General features: G+C 42.8%; 1 protein-coding gene and 1 non-coding gene across 6 annotated transcripts in view; both read left to right on the forward strand.

Moving 5' to 3' along the window:
• STAT3 (signal transducer and activator of transcription 3) overlaps positions 1-21,837 on the forward strand; it is a 68,736-nt gene that overhangs the window by 35,884 nt on the left and 11,015 nt on the right. For all 5 annotated transcript variants that reach the window (XM_019435360.2, XM_019435359.2, XM_019435358.2 and 2 more), the window contains exons 2-14: positions 805-955; positions 1,872-2,016; positions 2,873-2,971; positions 9,593-9,688; positions 9,873-9,954; positions 10,188-10,282; positions 10,434-10,585; positions 13,406-13,564; positions 13,695-13,787; positions 14,647-14,706; positions 19,715-19,744; positions 19,844-19,937; positions 20,050-20,097. In XM_019435360.2, the coding sequence (XP_019290905.1) occupies positions 828-955; positions 1,872-2,016; positions 2,873-2,971; positions 9,593-9,688; positions 9,873-9,954; positions 10,188-10,282; positions 10,434-10,585; positions 13,406-13,564; positions 13,695-13,787; positions 14,647-14,706; positions 19,715-19,744; positions 19,844-19,937; positions 20,050-20,097 (1,281 nt within the window). In that variant the 5' untranslated portion in view covers positions 805-827. The remainder of the gene's footprint in view (positions 1-804; positions 956-1,871; positions 2,017-2,872; positions 2,972-9,592; positions 9,689-9,872; positions 9,955-10,187; positions 10,283-10,433; positions 10,586-13,405; positions 13,565-13,694; positions 13,788-14,646; positions 14,707-19,714; positions 19,745-19,843; positions 19,938-20,049; positions 20,098-21,837) is intronic.
• On the forward strand, positions 20,845-20,917 carry TRNAK-CUU (transfer RNA lysine (anticodon CUU)). Its single transcript has one exon. It is a non-coding gene; the product is annotated as a tRNA-Lys (tRNA).

Here is a 21,837-nt window from a genome sequence, read left to right on the forward strand (position 1 = left end):
ATTTTTTGGAAAAAAAAATGATATTTCTGTGACCCAAGCTATTCAGAAAGAGGACTAAAGGTGGTTAGCCAGGCTGGTTTCTCATACCTGAGCATTTCCCTGGTGTATTCATGAGCTTGTATGCCTGGGGACAAAACTTGTATGCCTGGTATTTAGCATCTCTTCTTTCTCATCCCGGAATGAGAACTTTCAAAACAAAATTACTTTTCATTGAGTGGGAGAATCCCAGGCAGGTCCTTGCTTATACTTTTAAACCTGTATTCCTTGAGTTTTGCTCTCCGTCCTCCCTGAGCAGCCACATCCCGCATTTTGGTTTTAGTTTAGGTTTGGTGTACATTCCTTCCAGTTCACCCAGTGAAAAGGGGGGATTGGGTGGAAAGGAAGGAGCTAACATCTGTTCAGCATCTGTTGTGTGCCAGGCACTGGGCTGGGTTCTTTGGAATTATCTCAACAACCATGAGAAATAGAAATTATGATCTCTTCCTCTGATGAGGAAGTGGAAACCTGGAAGTTATGTAATTTTTCAGCTTCACATACTTCTGGTAGATAATGGATTCTGGAACTTGGCAGAGGCCATGCTGACCTTGACATCCTAGCCAATAAGAAGTTGCGACGTGGTTCCAGAGTTAGAGACTGTGAATGTGTACGTATTGTTGTACACGGGGAGAACCACCCAGGATCCTTTCCAAAGCATCTTTTATTCCTAAGCACAGATCTGATGCCTGTGTTGGGTAGGTGGGGTGTTTCTAGATTATTGACTCCTACTTGGGCTTGCAGTGACCATATGAACACTTTGGTTTACAGCTGGGACCCCTGACTCCCGCAGGATGGCCCAATGGAATCAGCTACAGCAGCTCGACACACGGTACCTGGAGCAGCTTCATCAGCTGTACAGTGACAGCTTCCCGATGGAGCTGCGGCAGTTTCTGGCCCCTTGGATTGAGAGTCAAGATTGGTAAGTCCTTCCTGAGAAACTCCCCAAATTGTCAGGTTTTGGTTTGAGTCAAGAGACGTAACGTGCTGTAGCTTCATTCTGTGCTAACTATTTCATCAAAAAACTTAGGGGTGTAGGTGGTGGGGTGAAAGAGATCAGGAGATAAAGAGGTACTCTCGGTCTTGTAAAAACGTTTTCTGTATTAGAAGTGTGTGCGGGCAACTGTCTCTTGGCACATTGAAGCAGCCTGCCTGGTGGTGGATGTTTTGAAGGCTGATTTGGATCTCATTGACTTGGTGAGATCCTCTGTGTGTTCTGACACTCCAGGCATGTGCTACAAATATTTTTTATCTCAATGAAAGTTCTGGCATGGGTAGAGATTCGGGCCCATAATTCTGATTCCCTTTTAGTTATAGGAAGAGACACAGATAAGAGAAATAGACTCTTTCATAGAGGAGATAATGGCACAGAATTCCAATGACCGTTTCCTTCATTTTAATGTGTTCAGATCTACCTATTAATTTTCATTTCATTCCGGCCTGTGACCTAGTTTTTCTAGAGTTTGGTGAGGGGCCAGGGAGATGATGCAGAGAGGATGGAGATAGACCATGCCAGCCTGGGATTGCTTATTAGCTACTACTAATCTGACCTCAGAGCTAAGAATTTAAAAGCACAACAGCGTATCTGTCCACTTCACCTGAATATTTTTATTATAAGTATAGACTCTGACAGTGGCTACTGGGATCTGGAATAATTGTTAATAATCATTGAATTCATAATATTTCTTGTTGCTCAGCAAGGTGAATCTAAGTGATGAGTGGGTTAAAGCATCGGGTTTGCCTTGTTTTCTACCCTCCTTGATGGTTTCTATGCGTGTGCATGCGCATGTGTGTGTGTAGGTTTCAGAATCATTCTATATCCTTCTTCTTTTTCCTAGGGCATATGCGGCCAGCAAAGAATCACATGCTACTTTGGTGTTTCATAATCTCTTGGGTGAGATCGACCAGCAGTACAGCCGTTTCCTACAGGAATCGAATGTTCTCTATCAGCACAATCTGCGAAGAATCAAGCAGTTCCTTCAGGTGTGATGAGAAACTTGACCCCGCAGAGTAGGGTGTTCACTTTCTGTCCAGGGAGTATTTCTTTTCTCATTTGGCTAAGTATTGAGATCCTATCTTGTACTTTCAATCAAAGGAGAAGCTAGTAGCCCTTTCTCAAACCTCCGTATACCCACCCTTGAGCATCTTTATCTGAAATCCGCTTCTTTTGTCTGTTGAGGTAATGCTAGGATTGTTATGTTAATTATATTGTGTTAGCATGTTAATAACATGATCAGTAACTAGTGGTTTCATAGGAAGATGAGTTATTTTTATTTTTTAATTTTTATTCATTTTTTAAGAAACTTTAAAAAATGTTTATTTTTGAGAGAGAGAGAGAGAGAGCGCACAAGCAGGGGAGGGACAGAGAGAGACACACACAGGATCTGAAGCAGGCTCCAGGCTCTGAGCTGTCAGCATAGAGCCTGGTACAGGGCTTGAACCCACGAACCGTGAGATCATGACCTGAGCCGAAGTCGGATGCTCAACCGACTGAGCCACCCAGGTGCTCCAGTGACTTATTTTTAAATGTTAAATGTTTGACCATAACTGGATACTCTTAGACAAAGTCTGTTGCCTTTGACCAGGATAACATACTGTCCAAAGACTCAGACTAACATGTCTTCAGTCACAGGTGTACAGCTCGTGACGATCTTTTTCCTGTTTGCCCCTTCATCTCCCACTGGTGGGGGTCAGGCTCTGAGGCCCTCGTTTTATTGTTTCATATAGTAGATGTAATGCTCATCAATCTATGAGGAAGTTAGCTTTAAGTTAGCAAAGTTGGATCCGCATTTCCTTAGTCTGCTGCTACTACTTTTCATTCTCTCTCTCCCACCTACAGAGCAGGTATCTGGAGAAGCCAATGGAGATTGCCCGAATTGTGGCCCGGTGCCTGTGGGAAGAGTCCCGCCTGCTCCAGACTGCGGCCACTGCAGCCCAGGTGAGCCGTGGGAAGAAACAAAGCACTATTGAAGATGTGCTTTCCTTCTGACGTTCAAAGATGTGCTTGCTCTTACCCAGTTGTTAGGGCGTGCACCGACCTCCATGGTAGAAGTGGGTGTTTTGGTGTTTTTTCTTCTATCCAATGAAAAGAATTCATTTTTTTTTTCTTGAGTATATAATGCACTCTCCTTTAAAAAAAAAATTTTTTTTTTAACATTACACAATGGTACAGGGAAGAAAGTTTTACAAAAATCTGCAATGTCACTCCCTTCCTTTATTATCTCTTCCCAGGAAACCAACATTAATAGTGTGGTATATATGGTTTCATACCTTTCTCCAGACTCATATAGATTACAGAAAATACACACACACACACACACACACACAGAAAATACACACACACACACACACACACACACACACACATCATATTTAAATGGGTTTACTTCTCTGCCTCTTGCTTTTTTCATTTAATATTATGTCATATAAATCCTTCTAAGTCCAGTACTGTAAAGCTAACTCATTTTCTTTATTTGCTCTATAATATTCTGTGGTATAGATTTGCTATACTTTATTCAATTATTCTTTCTTTGACATTTGCTTCATCCTGGTTTTTTTCCCCCCATTATAAACACTACTGCAATGTCTCCCTATACAACTTTATGTTTGCACTTTGATTTCTCTATGATAAATTTCCAGGCATGGAATTGCTGGGTCAAAGGGTGTATATATTTTAGTTTTATAGATCTAGATTCCCTTCTCTAAAGACTGTACCAGTTCACATTTGCACGAGTGGGGTATGATAAGGTACTGTTCCTGGGTGCCACCTTGGATATTATTTGAGACTGAATCATTCAGGTTCATGTGCATTTCTCTTTTGTGCTTAAGTTTGAGAATATCCTCACTAGAGCTAGAGATGTGGTTAGCCTAGGGGATAGAGAGAACATGACACTAACTTCCACTGGGAAACAGTTCCATGCCACTGGCCCCATCACTTCTGTTGTTATATGACAGACATATCACTTATATTGATATATGATAGACATATCTATCTAGAACATCTAATATATTATCTATGTAGAATATCTAAAATATCTGTAACATCCAATCTATTATGTGTGTATGTGTGGATATATCTTACTGTGTTGTGCTAGTTATCGTGACCCCTTGGTTTAGAGGACGTTGTGGCCTGGGAGAAACAGAAAAATCAAACAATTTTATAATGCAATAAAATGTAAAATTAAAATATACTAAAAAAGAAGAACAAAACTTAAATAGATCAGTGACCATAAATATATATTGAAAAAAACTTTTAAAAAACTGTACACTCCCTTTCCCACCAAAAAAAGCCAATAGGCCCGATGGTTTAAAAGTTTTATTTTAACGGACTTTCAGGTATGGATTGTTCTGTTATCATTCAAACTCTTCCAAAGTCTAGAAAGAAAAGAGATGTTTCCAACTTATTTTATGAGGCTGGAATAATCCTAATATCAAAACCCAAAAAAGACAGTGTAAGTAAAGAAAATGATCACGATTTTGGTATCCTAGTTAGTGTACCAACCATGGCTTATATTCTAGGAGTGCAAGGATGGCTCAACATTAGGAATTCTATTAATGTAATTCACTAAATTAGTAAGATAAAGAAGAAAAACCCTCATTTTTGTTAGACAACAAATGTAGTGTCCATTCTAGATAAGAAGTAAGAAACTTTCTTAACACAGTAAATAAAATTTGTCAGAACTTTCTTAACACAATAAAGAATATTTGTCAGAAACCAAACAGAACAGTATGCACATGATGGAACACTAAACTATTCTCATTAAAAGCAGTTACAAGATTGAGGATGCCTCTTGCCATTAATGTTTTTCTGAAGGATTCAGCCAATACAGTAAGACAGAAAAAGGAATGAGGGCATAAATGTTGGAAAGCTAGAGACAAAATTGTCATTATTTATAGATGGATAGGGCTTCCTACAAGATCCAAGGGAGATAATTAAAAAGAAACAAAAAACAAAAAACAAAAACACCACTATTGGAGGGGCACCTGGGTGGTTCAGTCAGTTAAGTGTCTGACTCTTGATTTTGGCTTGGGTCATGATCCCACGGTTCCTGGGTTTGAGCCCTGCATACACCTCTATGCTGACAGGAGCCTGCTTGCAATTCTCCCTCCTTCTGCCTCTCCCCCTCCCCTGCTCACGCTCTTTCTCTCTCTCTCTCAAAATAAATAAGCTAAGAAAAAAAAAAAGAAAAACTATTGGAACTAACAAGAGTTTAGGAAGATGAATGCATTCAGGATAAATATTTTAAGAATTTTATCTAATTTTATTTATTTATTTATTTATTTATTTTTAATTTTTATTTTATATTTTTGAGAGAGATAGAGTGCGGGGGAGGAGCAGAGAGAGAGGGAGACACAGAATCTGAAGCAGGCTCCAGGCTCTGAGCTGTCAGCACAGAGCCCAGCATGGGGCTCAAACCCACGAACCGTGACATCATGAGCTGAGCTGAAGTTGGATGCTCAACTGACTGAGCCACCCAGGAATCCCTATTTATTTCTTTCTGAGAGAAAGAGAGAGAATCCCATGAGGTTCAGAGAGAGAAGGAGAGAGAAGGAGAAGAGAGTCAGAGCCCGGAGCGGGGCTAGAGCTCACCCGATGTGGGGCTCAAACTCATGAACCGTGAGATCATGACCTGAGCCAAAAGCAAGAGTCAGACGTTCAACCGACTGAGCCAGCCAGGTGCCCCACCATCGTAACCATTTTTAAGTGTATAGGTCAGTAGTGTTAAGTTCAATAACATTATTGTGCAACCTGTCTTCAGAATGCTTTTCATCTTGCAAAAGTAAAATTCTGTACCCATTAAACAGTAGCTCTTTTTCATTCCCCTTTTATTCTAGTCACTGGCAACCACCATTCTACTTTCTGTCTCTGTGAATTTGACTACTCTGGGGACCTTATTAGAAGTGGAATCATAACACTGTTTGTATTTTTGTGACTGGTTTATTTCGCTTACCGTAATTCCTCACAGTTTATCCTTGTTATATCACATGTCAGAATTTCCTTCCTTTCTTTTTTTTTTTTTTTTAATTTTTTTTTTTTCAACGTTTTTTATTTATTTTTGGGACAGAGAGAGACAGAGCATGAACGGGGGAGGGGCAGAGAGAGAGGGAGACACAGAATCGGAAACAGGCTCCAGGCTCCGAGCCATCAGCCCAGAGCCTGACGCGGGGCTCGAACTCACAGACCGCGAGATCGTGACCTGGCTGAAGTCGGACGCTCAACCGGCTGCGCCACCCAGGCACCCCCTTTTTTTTTTTTTTTTTTTAAATTTTTTTTTCAACGTTTTTTATTTATTTTTGGGACAGAGAGAGAATTTCCTTCCTTTCAAAGACTAAATAATGTTCCACTGTATGTATACCCCATTTTGTTTATCCATTTGTCTGTTGAGGGACACTTGGGTGACATCCACCTTTTGACTCTTGTGAATAATGCCGTTATGAACATAAGTGTACCATTTTTTTCTCTTACAAGACAAAGATGTAGCAGGAACATAGAAGAAAGGACATCTAAGTCTAACTGAGGGAGTCAGGGAAGGTATCACGGAGAGAGAGATTGTGTTTGAGCCAAGACGTAAGGCTGATTACATGTGCACCAGGCTGATGAGGAGAGAGCCCTCCAGGCAGAGAGAAGATCGTGTTCAGACAGGGAAACCTTAACGTGTGTATTCTTGGGAGGAGTGTGGAAAATTCAGCATCTGGTTGGATAAGGAATGATCAGCTAGTCAAGGGCCATATTGTGAACATCTCTTTAGTCATGCCCAACAGCTGGGCTTTGGAAGAGCAGTTTGCTGCAAGGGTCCTGTGGCCAGACTGCCTGGGTTTGAGCCCCATAGCTATGCCACTTGCTGTGGAGCCTCAGGCAATGGGGGTGTTCCTCTAGTAGGAATGACTATAGTTCCTACTTCATGGAGCTAAATTAATTCATGCCTGTAAAATGCTTAGAACGGTGCCTGACACATGTGAAATGAGCATTAACTGCTTTCTGCTGCTGCCGTCACAATCACTGTCACCATCATGATCACTGTCACCACTCCTGTAAGAAACGGGAACCCACGGAAGAACTTTAAGCGGAAACTGCTGTGCTCCGATATGGGTGAAAGGGTAACTGATAACACTCACTGTTTGACACACTGGAGATAGGGAGGTTGTCCAGGCATCACTAGAGCTTTCTGTTGGGGAGAACCTTTATGTTTGCATCCTGTCCCATAAGATAAAAATATTCGATTTAAGCCAATTTGGGTAGAGGCTCCAACTTTATTTATCATGAGAGGTAGGTGCCCTAAGGATGTTCCCAATCTTAGAGATCAGGCGTTGGCAAACTATGCCCGTGGCTCAAATCCAGCCTGCCATGCCTGATTTTGCAAACGAAATTTTGGGGAACACAGCCACACCCATTTACGTATGCCTTGTCCGTGGTTGTCTTCATGCTGCGGTGACAAGGCTGAGTATTTACAACAGAGCCTGTATGACCCACAAAGCCAAAAATATTTACCACCTGGCCTTTTAGAAAAAGTTGCAGCCCTTGATCTAGAACTACAAGTTGGATATTTGAGGCTTCAGCCCAGGCCCTACTGTTATTTTCTCTGTTGTCATCATCTGGCATATTTTGAAGTGTCTCTTATGGGTAAAGCACCAGGAGATAGGAAGACGAGTAGATGTGATCCCTGCTAATCATTGCTCTCAGTCTAGTTGGGATTGAAAGTATACAGACAGTCAAAGTGAGAGAAACACAGAGGAAGATGTGAGTAATCTTGCCTACCGTAGTTGAATAAGGTTTTACAGGAGAGCAAATGGTGGCACTGAGTTTGAAGGTGATTAAGTTCAGGTGTGCTTGTGCAGAAGCACATGTCAGGCAGAGCAGACAGTGTGTGGGGAGGTAGAGTGTGAAAAACATGCTGTATGTGGGGAAGAGTGGGTAGTTTGGGGTGATCGACAGGGAGGGAAGGCTGAGCTTGTTACCAGATTATGTGAAACGTCTGTCTGTGCTGGGCTGAGATGATATACCTGGAGCCAGTGGTTTTTACAAGGGTACTCGAGGCGGGCTTCTGTGGGTGGTAATCAATCACATCCTTTCCCCTTTAAGTGCAATGGCAATTTAGAAATAGACGTGGCAGTCAAACACAGACTAAAATATCCGCTGTGCTGTTGGTCAAATGAGACTGGAAAACATAGTTTGGGCAGGTAACCATGAGGGATTTCAGATGCCTGCCCCTGTGTTAGATGTTGGGATGGAGAGATTGGGTTTGCAGAGCAGTATACATCCATGTGGAGTTTCAGAGACCATAGACTAATGCCCACTTAACACTGAGAGATAGATCTCTAGAACCACTTCTAGAAACCAGGCCCTCGCTCCTGCCCTGGGGGTGCCCCAGGAAGGCAGAGGTGGAGGAGAGAGGCACCAGCTAACATGCTGGGTTCTTCGAAGATCTGTGAGTGCAGAGTGTTTCTCTTAATCTCACCGATCAGATGAGTCACTCCCCCTATGAAGAGAATAAATAGGGGTGGAGGTTGCCTTCCCTAAACTTCTCAGGGAAGTTTGTGTTCTCTGGACTTGGATGGGGGCCGTGGGAGAGGGAGAGAATGGATCCCTCTAGAACTGGCATGTTTGGATCACTTTTGAAGACTCCTGGTAGCAGTATAGAGAACAGATTAGAAGTCAGAGAGATCAGTAGTTGGGGCTTGACATGAGCCAGCGGCACAAATAGAGATCTGTTTGCAAGATTACAGAACCTAAAGCCAGGAGAATCCGGTGACTCAGTGTGAAGTCTGTCTTTGAGAATTTCTGCTTTGAAAAACTGGGTCTATAATGTCTTTCCTAGACTCTCAATTCCGTTCTGTTGATGGATTCCTCAGTCCTATGCCAGCACAGACTGTCTTGATCACTGCGGCTTTTATGTGGTCTTTTAAAAAATTTTTAATTTATTCGTCTTAAGTAATCTCTACACCCAACATGGGGCTCAAATTCACCACCCTGAGATCAAGTGCTACACGCTCCTTTGACTGAGCCAGCCAGGAGCCCGGATTTTCTATTACTTTGATAGAATTTACCATGTTTATATTCCAGGGGCTCTCCGACCTTTTCAAGGCACCACCCTTCCCTTCTCCCCTGAGGTATTCTCTCTTCATGTAGCATTTCGCCTCGGGAACAGTGGTTTTTTATTATCCCGCAAAAACGTGTCGGGCACCACCTACACTAAATGGGCATCGAAAATCTGCTGTCATAATTGTTCTGAATTTTTTAACATACGTTACCTAGGATGAAGTTTTTGCAGGTAGGGACCATGTCTTAGCTCAACATGTGGTCTCCTAGGGCGACACAGAGTGGCTTTTTAGTGTGGCCTGGGGCAAAAAAAGGCCAGGACACGGGCAAAACTACGGGAGAGCCTCCTGGGCACCGTGCTGATGATGCCCGGCACGCTGCCTCTGTTTCCCTTCCCCTCACGGCGGCAGCAGCACCTCGGCCAGACGGGAAGGGTGTGGGTGGGATGGAGACTGGACAGAGGTGCTTTTTTTCCCCCATGTTTCCTGCATTCACACGGGTGTTCGCTCTCTTATTTGGCAGCAAGGGGGCCAGGCCAACCACCCCACGGCCGCCGTGGTGACGGAGAAGCAGCAGATGCTGGAGCAGCACCTGCAAGATGTTCGGAAGCGAGTACAGGTGAAGCAAGTCGTGGGCAGGAAGCCTTTCCTTGGGGACATTGCCTGTGGGTCCTGCGTGTGTCTCTGTTGAGGTTTTGGCTTCATTTTAATTCTCAGAAACTTTCTTTTCCCTCTTCCCCCGGGAAAATCTTTTTTTTTTTTTTTTTTACTTCTATTTTTCTTTTTTGTTGTGTCTTAAACAGGACCTAGAACAGAAAATGAAAGTCGTAGAGAATCTCCAGGATGACTTTGACTTCAACTATAAAACCCTCAAGAGTCAAGGAGGCAAGTGACTATTAGAGACGTTAAAATCTGCTGTAGAAAGTGAGTTACTTGAGTTTCAGGACTTCTGTGTCTGGCGTCCCATTCAGACTTTGCGGCAGGGGCGGGGGCGGGCGTTGGCACACGGGGGTGGGGGGGTGGGGGGGTGGGGGGTGGGGGTAACCGGTGCCTCCGGGAGCCAGGTGTGAAGCGTGCCAGTATCCCGTCAGGTCAAGGAGGTTTTCCTTCATCCGCAGACATGCAGGATCTGAATGGAAACAACCAGTCCGTGACCAGGCAGAAGATGCAGCAGCTGGAACAGATGCTCACGGCGCTGGACCAGATGCGGCGCGTAAGAGCATCCCCCTCACCTGCGCGGCCGCCACGCCTTGTGGCAGACCTTGGCTGGTTTCTGATAAGCTCCTTTTCTGGAAGTGACTAAAGAGTGTGGTTAGAGACAGTCTGAGGAAATGTTTTCTGACTTTGTTTGGGTTTCCAACCAGAGCATCGTGAGTGAGTTGGCGGGGCTGTTGTCAGCCATGGAGTATGTGCAGAAGACGCTCACGGACGAAGAGCTGGCTGACTGGAAGAGGCGGCAGCAGATTGCGTGCATCGGGGGCCCGCCCAACATCTGCCTCGACCGCCTAGAAAACTGGTAAGAGGTGAAAGAGACGTGTTCCCTTTCTTTCTAGAAAGCTGTGCTGAAATCCTGGTCGTAACTGCAGGCCTCCGGGGTTGGTGCTCCGTCTCCAAGGTGGAGACTTTTTTATATTCAAATCGAGTCTGAGAGTCTAAAGAGTTTCACCTTTTTGGACACCTTTTTTTTTTTTTTTAATTTTTTAAATGTTTATTTTTTTGAGAGACAGAGACAGAGTGTGAGCAGGGGAGAGACAGAGAGAGAGAGGGAGACACAGAATCCGAAGCAGGCTCCAGGCTCTGAGCTGTCAGCGCAGAGCCCAGTGTGGGGCTTGAACTCACGTGAGATCGTGACCTGAGCCTAAGTCGGATGCTTAACTGACTGAGCCACCCAGGCACCCCTCGACACCTTTTTGATAAAAATGTGTTTATGTTACTATATTTTAAGTGTATATATATATATATATATTTTTTTTTTTTTTTTTTTTTTTTTAATTTATTTTCAAGTTAGTTAACATACAGTGTAGTATTGGCTTCAGGAGTAGAACCCAGTGATTCGTCTCTTACATATAAGCATGTTTTATTTAATAGCTTAAATAAAGCTTTTGGTGTAACTATGTGGCACAGACTAAAGTTTGAGTTTTAGTTATTTTAATAATCTAAAATAATACATGCTCTTTATAAAGGAAAAAAATTCAAATACAAAAAATTAATAGAAAGAGGAAAAGTCTTTTAAAAAACCAATCGTTCAGAGGTACCTATAGTTAAAATTTCAATGACCATTCCTCTGGACGTTTGTTATTGTACATATATATGTAAACAGAGTCATCTACATTTTCTTTCTTTTTTTTTTAATGTTTTTATTGATTTTTGAGACAGAAAGAGACAAAGCATGAGCAGGGTAGGGGCAGAGAGAGGGGGAGACACAGAATCTGAAGCGGGCTCCAGGGTCTAAGCTGTCAGCACAGAGCCCGATGCAGAGCTCGAACTCACAAACTGTGAGATCATGACCTGAGCCAAAGTCAGACGCTTAACTGACTGAACCACCCAGGCACCCGTCTTTTTTTTTAATTTTGGTTATCTTTTTAAAATTTTTAAATTAAAAAAAATTTTTTTTAAGTATATTTATTTATTTTGAGAGGAAGAGGGAAAGAGAGAGAGAGAGAGAGAGAGAGGAAGAGAGAGAATCCCGAGCAGGTTCCACACCATCAGCACAGAGCCCTATGTGGGGCTTGATCTCACAAACTGTGAGAACACAACTTGAGCTGAAATCAAGAGTCAGACACTCAACCAGCTGAGCCACCCAGGCGCCCCTTGGTTACCTTTTTTTTTTTTAATGTTTGTTTATTTATTTTGAGATGGTTGCAGAGAGAGAGGTAGAGAGGGAATCCCACGCAGGCTCTGTGCTGTCAGCACAGAGTCCGACACAGGACTCAGTCTCATGAACGCTGAGATCATGACCCAAGCCAAGATAAAAAGTCAGACGCTTAACTCACTGAGCCACCCAGGCGCCCCAGTGGGATCATTCTTTATCTGCTCTTTTGCTTTCATTCATGCAGCAGGTCTTGGTGAATATCCCTGATGTGCAAGGCCCAACAGTGAACATGATGCACCAGCTTAAATTATGAGAAACTTGGCATAAAGGGGAACCACCAGACACGTAGAGCATGAAATTGGAAATTTAGGACAGCTCTGCCTGAGAAAGCCTGTTTGTTCATATCCTCACTAACCCTGAGTTTTGTCAACTTACTGAAAGCTGTTTTAAGTGCTTTCTGATCAGGGAACCAAAAAGCTTGAGTTCTGGAAATAGGAGAATGGAAGTGCCAGAAGAGAGTCAGGGAGCCCAGAAATCCCAGCAGCTGCCCTGTTCCTTACCCCCGCCCCCAACCCTAAAATCTTTTACTTTCTCTCTTTGAGGTCTTTTAGTCTTTATTAATCATGTAGTTCAACCCCTTCTTTCATGCAAGGGGACATCGAGGTCCGCATGGTGAAGGGACCTGGCCAGGATTGCTCAGACAGTGAGCGGCAGAACGAGCTCAAACCCATCTTCTTGGGCCACCTAATTGTCAGCCTTTCCCCAGTCCCCACATTTTGGTCCAAAGACAGGTTAGGATGAAGACAGTGCCAAATTTCATATTTCCCATTCTCCATTGCTGGGTTCTAATGCTTGTTACCTCCTGATGATAACTCTGTTCATGCTTCTTAGGGGTATGTTTTAACACTTCTTCCTTATGCCTAGCTCCCTCTCTGAAATGTTAAATTTGAGGAAGGTATTATTTAAAGTAATAATAATAAAGAAATTCCCTTTTGCTTATTTTCGTTTTTATTTTTTTAACACTTTTTTTAATGTTAGTTACTTTTGAGAGAGAGACAGAGAGAGAGAGAGAGCACAAGCAAGGAAGGGGCAGAGAGAGAGGGAGACACAATCCAAAGCAGGCTCCAGGCTCTGAGCTGTCAGCACAGAGCCCGACACGGGCTCAAACTCACAAACCATGACCTGAGCCAAAGTCAGACGCTCAACAGACTGAGCCACCCAGGCGTCCCTATTTTATTTTTCAGTAAGCTCTATGCCCAACGTGGGGCTTGAACTCAGGGCTTGACCCGGAGATCAGCTGTCACGTGCTCTGCCGCCTGAGCCAGCCAGGCTCCCCCCACCCACCGCCACTTTTTCTTATTTAATGCCAATGATTTATGCTATGTATATTTTACCACAATAAAAAAAAAAAAATGACCCTTTCTTATTTTAGGGGACTGCACGGTGGTGGGATTCCCTTCCCCTTCTCTAACTCTCACCGGTGCCGCACTCAGGTGACTGGTAGCTTTCTTATTTTATTGGCAGGATAACCTCATTAGCGGAATCTCAACTTCAGACCCGCCAACAAATTAAGAAACTGGAGGAGTTGCAGCAAAAAGTGTCCTACAAAGGGGATCCCATTGTACAGCACCGGCCAATGCTGGAGGAGAGGATTGTGGAGCTGTTTAGAAACTTAATGAAAAGGTAACTTAGAATTCTTTCTCTCATCACTGCCCCTCCCCCGCCACATACACCTCCTTCACTTTGGAGGCACAGGGCAAAGACTGTTTCACCAGGAAGCTTATGGACTGCCGTCCTTCCCTGTGCCTTTCAGTGCCTTTGTGGTTGAGCGGCAGCCCTGCATGCCCATGCATCCCGACCGGCCATTGGTCATCAAGACTGGCGTCCAGTTCACTACCAAAGTCAGGTGGGCCCTGTCCTTCCTCTTCTGGTAGATACATCATTGAGGGATGCTCTTAGGATGAAAGAGAGTTGGTGGCCAGGGTTGTTCTTTCCAAGCATCACAGGCGATGGTATGGTGGGTATGGAATTTGTTGGCATAATATCAACTTGCCCTTTGACTCTTCTGTCAGAAGTTAAGGAACGGTTACCTCTTTTCGAGGTTATGTGGGCATCTTCCTGAAATTTCAAGCCCACGGTCTTAGTTCGTTGTGTCTCCTTCTGCCCTGCGAGGGAGGCAGAATAATGCTGGTTATTTTCTGTTCTCTGAGCCTACTTTTCCCTGAGGATTTTAAGGGAAAGAGAAAGGCTTAGTGATCTAGAAGCTAAGAGGTAATTAGAGCAGGTGGGTGGTGAGCCTGGAGGGTGGGGTGTGACTTTCACACCCAAGTCAGAACAGGTGCTTTGGGGTTTGCCCTTCCGTAGTGAAATTTCCCTCTTCAGAAGCTTGGTGTATGGCGTTAGGTTTCAGGTTTAATAGAAGGAATACCAGCTGCAGAGCACGTATTCCCGTAATATTTCTCATGAAATGGCTTTTATTATCCTTTGCTGAATCTCTCACAACCTTGTCCAAGTTCGGATTTCTTAGGCTTTCTTTCAGGACCTCTTGACCTGAAGGGGTGATACTCAACATAAGGTCAAAGACGGCACTAAGCAGGAAGAGGGATTTGGGATTGTGCTTCATTCACCTTTTAGAAATAAAGCGTTGTGAATTTTATATTCCTTCAAGTAGACGTTGCTGGGGGAGCCTACTGACTTTTCTTTGAAACTGATTTTTTTTTTTCCTTTACTCAGAAACTTTTTTTTTCCCCTCTTTTTTGAAATAGATTGCTGGTCAAATTCCCTGAGTTAAATTATCAGCTTAAAATTAAAGTGTGCATTGACAAGTAAGTACTCCGTATCTTTGCTCTTTTTTTCTCTTTTTTTCAAATGAGAGACAGAGAAATGAGAACTTTAACAGATACCATGTGAACTTAGAGACTATTTCCATTCAAGGAGCTTCATTTATTGAACAAAAATTGTCAGAAGCCTTGCCCTGACCAAAACCACAAAGCTAGTGGTACAGATATGAGTTTCAATTGCTATTGTGACTCTGGGTCCCTCTTTTTCTTTAATTTTTTACTTGTAAGTGTAATTTATGCATATAAATTATGCATAAATTATGTCATATAAAACCCTGACTATATGGGGAAAAGTTGATGGTTTTTATTGTTCCACACTTCACCACGCAATGGAATACATCCTTTTCTTTGTTTTTTTTTTTTTTTTTTAATGTTTGTTTATTTTTGAGAGAGAGACAGAATGTGAGCAGGGGAAGGGCAGGGAGGGAGACAGAATCCGAAGCTGGCTCCAGGTTCTAAGCTGTCAGCACAGAGCCTGACGTGGGGATCGAACGAACCCGTGACCCGCGAGATCATGACCTAAGCCAAAGTCAGATGTTTAACCAATTGAGTCACCCAGGCACCCCTCGGGTACATACTTTTCAAAATTTGGCAATACCTTTCAAAAATTAAAATGCACATATACTTTGAAGAGGTTTGAAAAAGGAAAATGTATCCTTAATTTTTGGTGACGTAATTATTTATCTGGAAATCATGAAGAGAGTGAACTGGAAAGTAATTACTAATGAAATAAGGGACTTGAGGAAGGTGGTAGTCTTTTTTTTTTTTTTTTTTTTTTACATTTATTTATTTTTGAGAGATAGAGACAGAGCACAAGTGGGGGAGGGGCAGAGAGACAAGGAGACGCAGAATCAGAAACAGGCTCCAGGTTCTGAGCTGTCAGCACAGGGGCTCGACGTGAGGCCCAGACTCACAAGCCATGATAGGACCTGAGCTGAAGTCGGACGCTTAACCAACTGAGCCACCCAGGCGCCCAGGAAGGTGGTAGTCTTAATAAAAATAAACAAAAATTAATAACTTCAACCACATATTAGCATAATCTCACAATAAGCAACAAAAGTAAAAAATATATTGTGATAAACGTAACAGAAATGTGTAAGATCTATTTGAAGAAAATTATGAAATTTTATGAGGAGGGGATATTGTAAAAAGTGATAAGACAGATCATATTCCTGGATTGTGGATTTTTATCATAAAGATGTTAATTCTTCTCAGTTAACATGGCACCAAGCAAAATGTGAGTAGAATTTTTTAAACCTTTGACTTGCTTTTCAAGTTGTATCTTAGATGAGAAAAATAAGCAAAGAAAGGTTTTTTAAATTTTTTTTTAACGTTTATTTTTGAGAGAGAGAGAGTGCAAGTGGGGGGAGGGGCAGAGAGAGAGGGAGCTAATCCAAAGCAGGCTCCATAGCACAGAGCCCAATGCGGGGCTCGAACTCAGGAACTGTGAGATCATGACCTGAGCCGAAGTCAGACACTTGACTGATTGAGCCACCCAGGTGCCCCTGTTTTTTGTTTGTTTTTTTTTTTAAAGGATGTATTTGGGGGCATCTGGGTGGCTTAATAGGTTAAACATCAGACTCTTGGTTTTGGCTCAGGTCATGATCTCACAGTTCGTAAAATGGAGCCCAGCATAGAGCTTTGCGCTGGGTGTGGAGCCTGCTTAGGATTCTCTCTCCCCCTCTCTCTGCCCTATCCCCATTCACGTATGTGTGCACTCTTTCTCTCTCTCAAAATAAATAAATAAACTTAAAAAAAAGCAAATATTTATAAACATAAAGAAAATAAAAAAGGGTGTGTTATTTTTAATTATGATAAAATTTAATATGTAAAATTTACCTTCTTGATTATTTTTTTTAAATTTTTTTTAATGTTTATTTATTTTTGAGACAGAGAGAGACACAGCATGAGCAGGGAAGGGGCAGAGAGAGAGAGGGAGACACAGAATGTGAAGCAGGCTCCAGGCTCTGAGCTGTCAGCACAGAGCCCGACGCGGGGCTTGAACTCATGAACTGTGAGATCATGACCTGAGCCAAAGTCGGACGCTTAACCGAATGAGCCACCCAGGCGCCCCACCTTCTTGATTATTTTTAAGCGTATGGCGTTGTGTATATTCACACTGCTGTGCAGCAGATTTCCGGAACTACTTCCTTGTGCGACATGGAAACTTTACATCCATTGAACAACAAATCCCCATTTCCCTATCCTCCTAGCCCCGGGCAACCACCATTTTACTTTCAAAAACATTTTTTTAGTGACTAAAAATAATGGGAAGCTGCCTTGCCAGACATTAAAATGTATCACAGAGTTTCAGTTACTAAATGTGTGTGTTACTAGGGCAGGAACAAACTGATCATGGCAGCAAAATCTTGAGTCCAGAAATGGGCTTCAAGTTTATATAAATAATTAATATACGTTAAAAATGACATGTCAAATCAGTTAGTAAAGGATGGAGTATTCAGGAAGTAGTTTTGGGACAACCTGATATTGGGGGCAGGGGGGATTTGAATGAGAAATTAGAGTTTTATGTTTCGCTGTCCATCGGATGTATTTATATGTTTCAGCTAATGTATCTTAAAAGCATAGGTGAACGTATAACATAATGATGGTAAAATGGCAAAATGGTACAACCATTCTGGGAAAAGAGCTTGGCAGTTTCCTACAAAGTTAAACATGTACCTACCCTATAAGCCTACCATTCCACTCTTCAGTATTAACCCAAGAGAAACGAAAGCATATGTGCACGCAAAGGGCTGTACGTAAATGTCCATTAACAGGCGAGTAAATAGACACCTTGCGGCATATCTGTAAGTAGCTTGCGCTGACCGATTGCTCCACTGTTGCTTCGTAATTTGTGGTCTATCCATAAATGAAATATCACTTCCCAATAAAGAGGAATGAACGTTGATACCAGCCACACATGAGAAATCTCAAAATAATTACACTGAGTGAAGGAAGCCAGACCAAGAAACAAGAATACATACTTCCATTCATATAGAATCCTAGAAATACAAATGCACCTATAGTGACTGAAAGCAGACCAGTGATTGCCTGGAGACAAAGGTGGGGTGGAGTGTGGGATTGGGAAATGGATTACAAATGGGCTTGGGGAAACTTTGGGGATGTTGGGTATGTTCATCACCTTGTTTGGGCTGATGATTTCATAGGTGTGTGTAGTATATATAGGTGTGTGTCAAATCTTATCCAAATACATTTTCAATAGTGTACTTTATTATTCATCAATTACATGTGAAAGCTGTGACGCAAAAAAAAGTTTAAAAAAAAAAGGCTATATAGGTTAAACATGAGAGAGAATTTCCTGGTAACATGGACTCTTAAGTTATAAACTGTGATATATGGGGGGGGCGCCTGGGTGTCTCAGTCGGTTGAGTGTCCAACTTCAGCTCAGGTCATGATCTCACCACTCCTGAGTTCGAGCCCCGCGTTGGACTCTGCTGACAGCTCAGCGCAGAGTCTGAAGCCTGCTTCAGATTCTGTGTCTCCCTCTCTCTCTCTGCTCCTCCTCTGCTCATGGTATGTGTGTGTGTGTGTGTGTGTGTGTGTGTGTGTGTGTGTGTGTGTCTCAAAAAGTAAATAAACATTAATAAAAAATTTTTTTTAACCTGTGATATATGGAAAGATATCTTCTGAATGGTTTAAAATTTGACCAATTTTAATCTGTAAACCTACACGAAATACTCTATTTAATAAATAGTAGCTATATTCATGAATATGTAGCAATGGAGAAGCACTTTTAAAAGAGTACTAAAATAATAGGGGCACCTGGGTGCCTCAGTCAGTTGAACGTCCAACTCATGGTAATGGGATCAAGTCTCACGTTGGGCTTTTCACTGAGTGTGGAGCCTGCTTGGTATTCTCTCTCTCTCTCTACCCCTTTGCCCCTCTTCCCCGCTTACTCACTCTCACTCTCGCTCTCAAAAAAAAAAAAAAAACACTTTAAAAAGTAATAAAATAATAAGAAAGGAAAAGACTGAGAAATGTGACTATATAAAAAGCTGTATGTTTGGGGTGCCTGGGTGGCTCAGTCGGTTAAGCGTCCAACTTCAGCTCAGGTCACGATCTCACAGTTCGTGAGTTCGAGCCCCGTGTCGGGCTCTGGGCTGATGGCTCAGAGCCTGGAGCCTGCTTCCGATTCTGTGTCTCCCTCTCTCTCTGCCCCTCCCCCGTTCATGCTCTGTCTCTGTCTCTGTCTCAAAAATAAATAAACGTTAAAAAAAAAAAAAAAGGCTCAATATTTAAAAAAAAAAAAAAAAAAAAAAAAGCTGTATGTTCAAACACATAGAGCTGAAAGACCGGACAGGCTAGGAAGATTGTTTCCAGCTAATATGAAATGGGACGATTTGAGTTACAGGGAGTAGTAAACCTTTACAGAAAACCCAGTGTGGCTTAAATAATAAGGAAATTTGCAGCCCAGTATAACTGGAAATGCAGAGTTAGGGCAAGTTCCTGACAGTGAGATCAGTGACTCACTTATGTCATCCTGGACCCAGAATCTTCCGTGTGCCTTCCCCGCCATCATAAGTATCACTGGCTTTGTGAGGTTCCCTTCTGAGTTGCAGTATAAGTAAGGTCATATGCTTCCTTGCTCATGTTCAGTTGAAGCTATGGAAAATAAATCCAGCCCATGTTGTAATTCCTTCCCAGTCTGAGACAGCGTAGGTCATGTCCTCGCCCTGGGACCACCACACCGTGGAGTGCTATGTTCTGATGTACTTAATGAACAATCAGGATCCCCTGGAGGCGGGGACTGGAAGGATACCTGAGCAGATGCAAGGGTCTATTGGGAGGGGGAAATTGATATTGGGCAGGCTTGTACAGGGTTGTCGTATTTCACGTACAAAATGTAATTGAATCGTTTACAGAAATTCCCAGGAGAACAGTGGTTTTTTTCCAGCAGAGTACATTACGGATAGAGTAGACTTTTCGAAGAAACGGGGCCAGTCTTATTAACACCAGTTTATATTCTTAACAGAGACTCCGGGGATGTTGCGGCTCTCAGAGGGTGAGTTCAGCCTAAAGGCTTCCTTTTGATCTGTTTAATCTGACTTTGTCCTCTGGCTGCTCCATCACCTGTGTGGTTGGTTTTTCTCCTGTGATTCAGATCCCGGAAATTTAACATTCTGGGCACAAACACGAAAGTGATGAACATGGAAGAGTCCAACAACGGCAGCCTCTCTGCAGAATTCAAACATCTGGTACATGGAGAAGCCTGGGTCCCCTTCTCCAAGGGCACCTGGCGGAGGGAGAGGGGGGGTGGGGGTGGGGGGGAGCCTCACGTGACCCAGGTGCTCTCTGCTTTTCCTACAGACCCTGAGAGAGCAAAGATGTGGTAACGGGGGCCGAGCCAATTGTGATGTAAGTTTTTTGGGGGACGAAACCAACTGGGAGGGTTTTCTTTAATGGGGAGGGAAAAAGAGCCTTCTTATTGGCCTGAATTAGAGACTCCAACCTGTGGTTAAGCTGTAGTCATTTGGAAAAGTCACCATGTGTCAAAAATGACATGGTCAGAAGTCACTCCGCCGTGGAGTTCTCTGGCTTGGAGCATTTTCTTGATTGTCCTGGGAGTTGGCTCATCTTTAAGGAGGGGTGGAAAGTCCCTGGCTGACTTACCCACACCCATTTAGTGGAAAAGAAGCTTCCACCTTGCCTGGGGCTTTCCAAATTCCCCTTCCAACTCCTGCCAGCTGAGACTGCCTGGCTTCATTTTTGGTGTCCTCATTTTCTCACTGAGGTGGGATAGAAGGTTGTAATAAATCTGAATTAAAAATTTAAGAAAAAGAATAAAACCTGTTCCCCTTATTTCTATTATTCTCTTCCTCCATTTGATTCAGATTACGGGATTCTCAGTGTCAAGAATAAACTTAAATAAAACAGGCAGATGTGACCAAAACTAGTTTTTAATCATTTAAAAAGATTGTGATAGTCTATTCTTTTTCTGGTATTTGTGCCCTGCCCATTCTTTCCTCTTCTCTAAAATGTAGCAGGCCTTTAGCGAGAAAAAGTGCATTTATGATGCTTCACTGTAAAGAGTGAAGGAGTCTATATACAACAACATAGAAAAATGTATGTGGCATATTTGTTTAGAAAAGCAAGATGCAGGGTGCCTGGCTGGCTCAGTCGGTAAAGTGTGTGACTCTTGATCTCAAGGTTGTGAGTTCAAGCCCCATGTTGGGCATAGAGCATACTTAAAAAAAAAAGAAAGAACAAGCAAGATGCAAAATAATTCGAGTAGAATATTAGCATATTTGTTTAAAAAGTGTACTATACTGTTTTTGTTCTATTCACATATGCAATACAAAATTCTCCAGGTGGGGAGGTGGGGTGCCTGGTTGGCTCTGTCAGTTAAGCTTCTGACTCTTGATTTTGGCTCAGGTAATGATCTCACAGTTCGTGCGTTCAAGTCCCACGTTGGCGCAGAGCCTGCCTGGGATTCTTGGTCTCTCTCTCTCCGCCTCTCCCCCACTCACAAGTGTAACTCCTCTTCCCCCGCCAAAATAAAGAAATAAACTTTATTTTATTTATTTTTTAATGTTTCTTTTTGAGAGAGAGAGAGCTCACGCGTGTGTACGCGCGCAAGTGAGGGAGGGACAGGGAGAGAGAGAGGGAGACAGAATCTGAAGTGGGCTCCAGGCTCTGAGCTGTCAACACAGAATTCAACTTGGGGCTCAAACTCATGAACCATGAGATCATGACCTGAGCCGAAGTCAGATGCTTAACCCACTAAACCACCGGTTGCCCCAATAAATAAAAAAAACAACAACATTCTCGAGGAATGTATACCAAACAATGCTTATGTATTTATTTTGCTGTTAGTATCTAAGACTATGCTGTCTCTGTAATATTTGCATTCTAAAGTTGATTTATTATTTTTTTTTAAGTTTATTTATTTTAAGGGAGAGAGAGAATGCCAAGCAGGCTCTGCACTGTCAGCACAGAGCCCGACACAGAGCTCGAATTCACGAACTGTGAGATCATGACCTGAGTCAAAATCAAGAGTCGGGATGCTTAAGCGACTGAGCCACCCAGGCGCCCTGTGATATTTGCATTTTAAACTGAACATATGTTATTTCTATAGTTAGGAAAAAGATAGCGTTT

Source organism: Panthera pardus, unplaced genomic scaffold (genome assembly GCF_024362965.1).
Source record: "Panthera pardus isolate Hobbes unplaced genomic scaffold, ASM2436296v1 HiC_scaffold_3, whole genome shotgun sequence".
In the NCBI taxonomy this organism is placed as follows: Eukaryota; Metazoa; Chordata; class Mammalia; order Carnivora; family Felidae; genus Panthera; species Panthera pardus.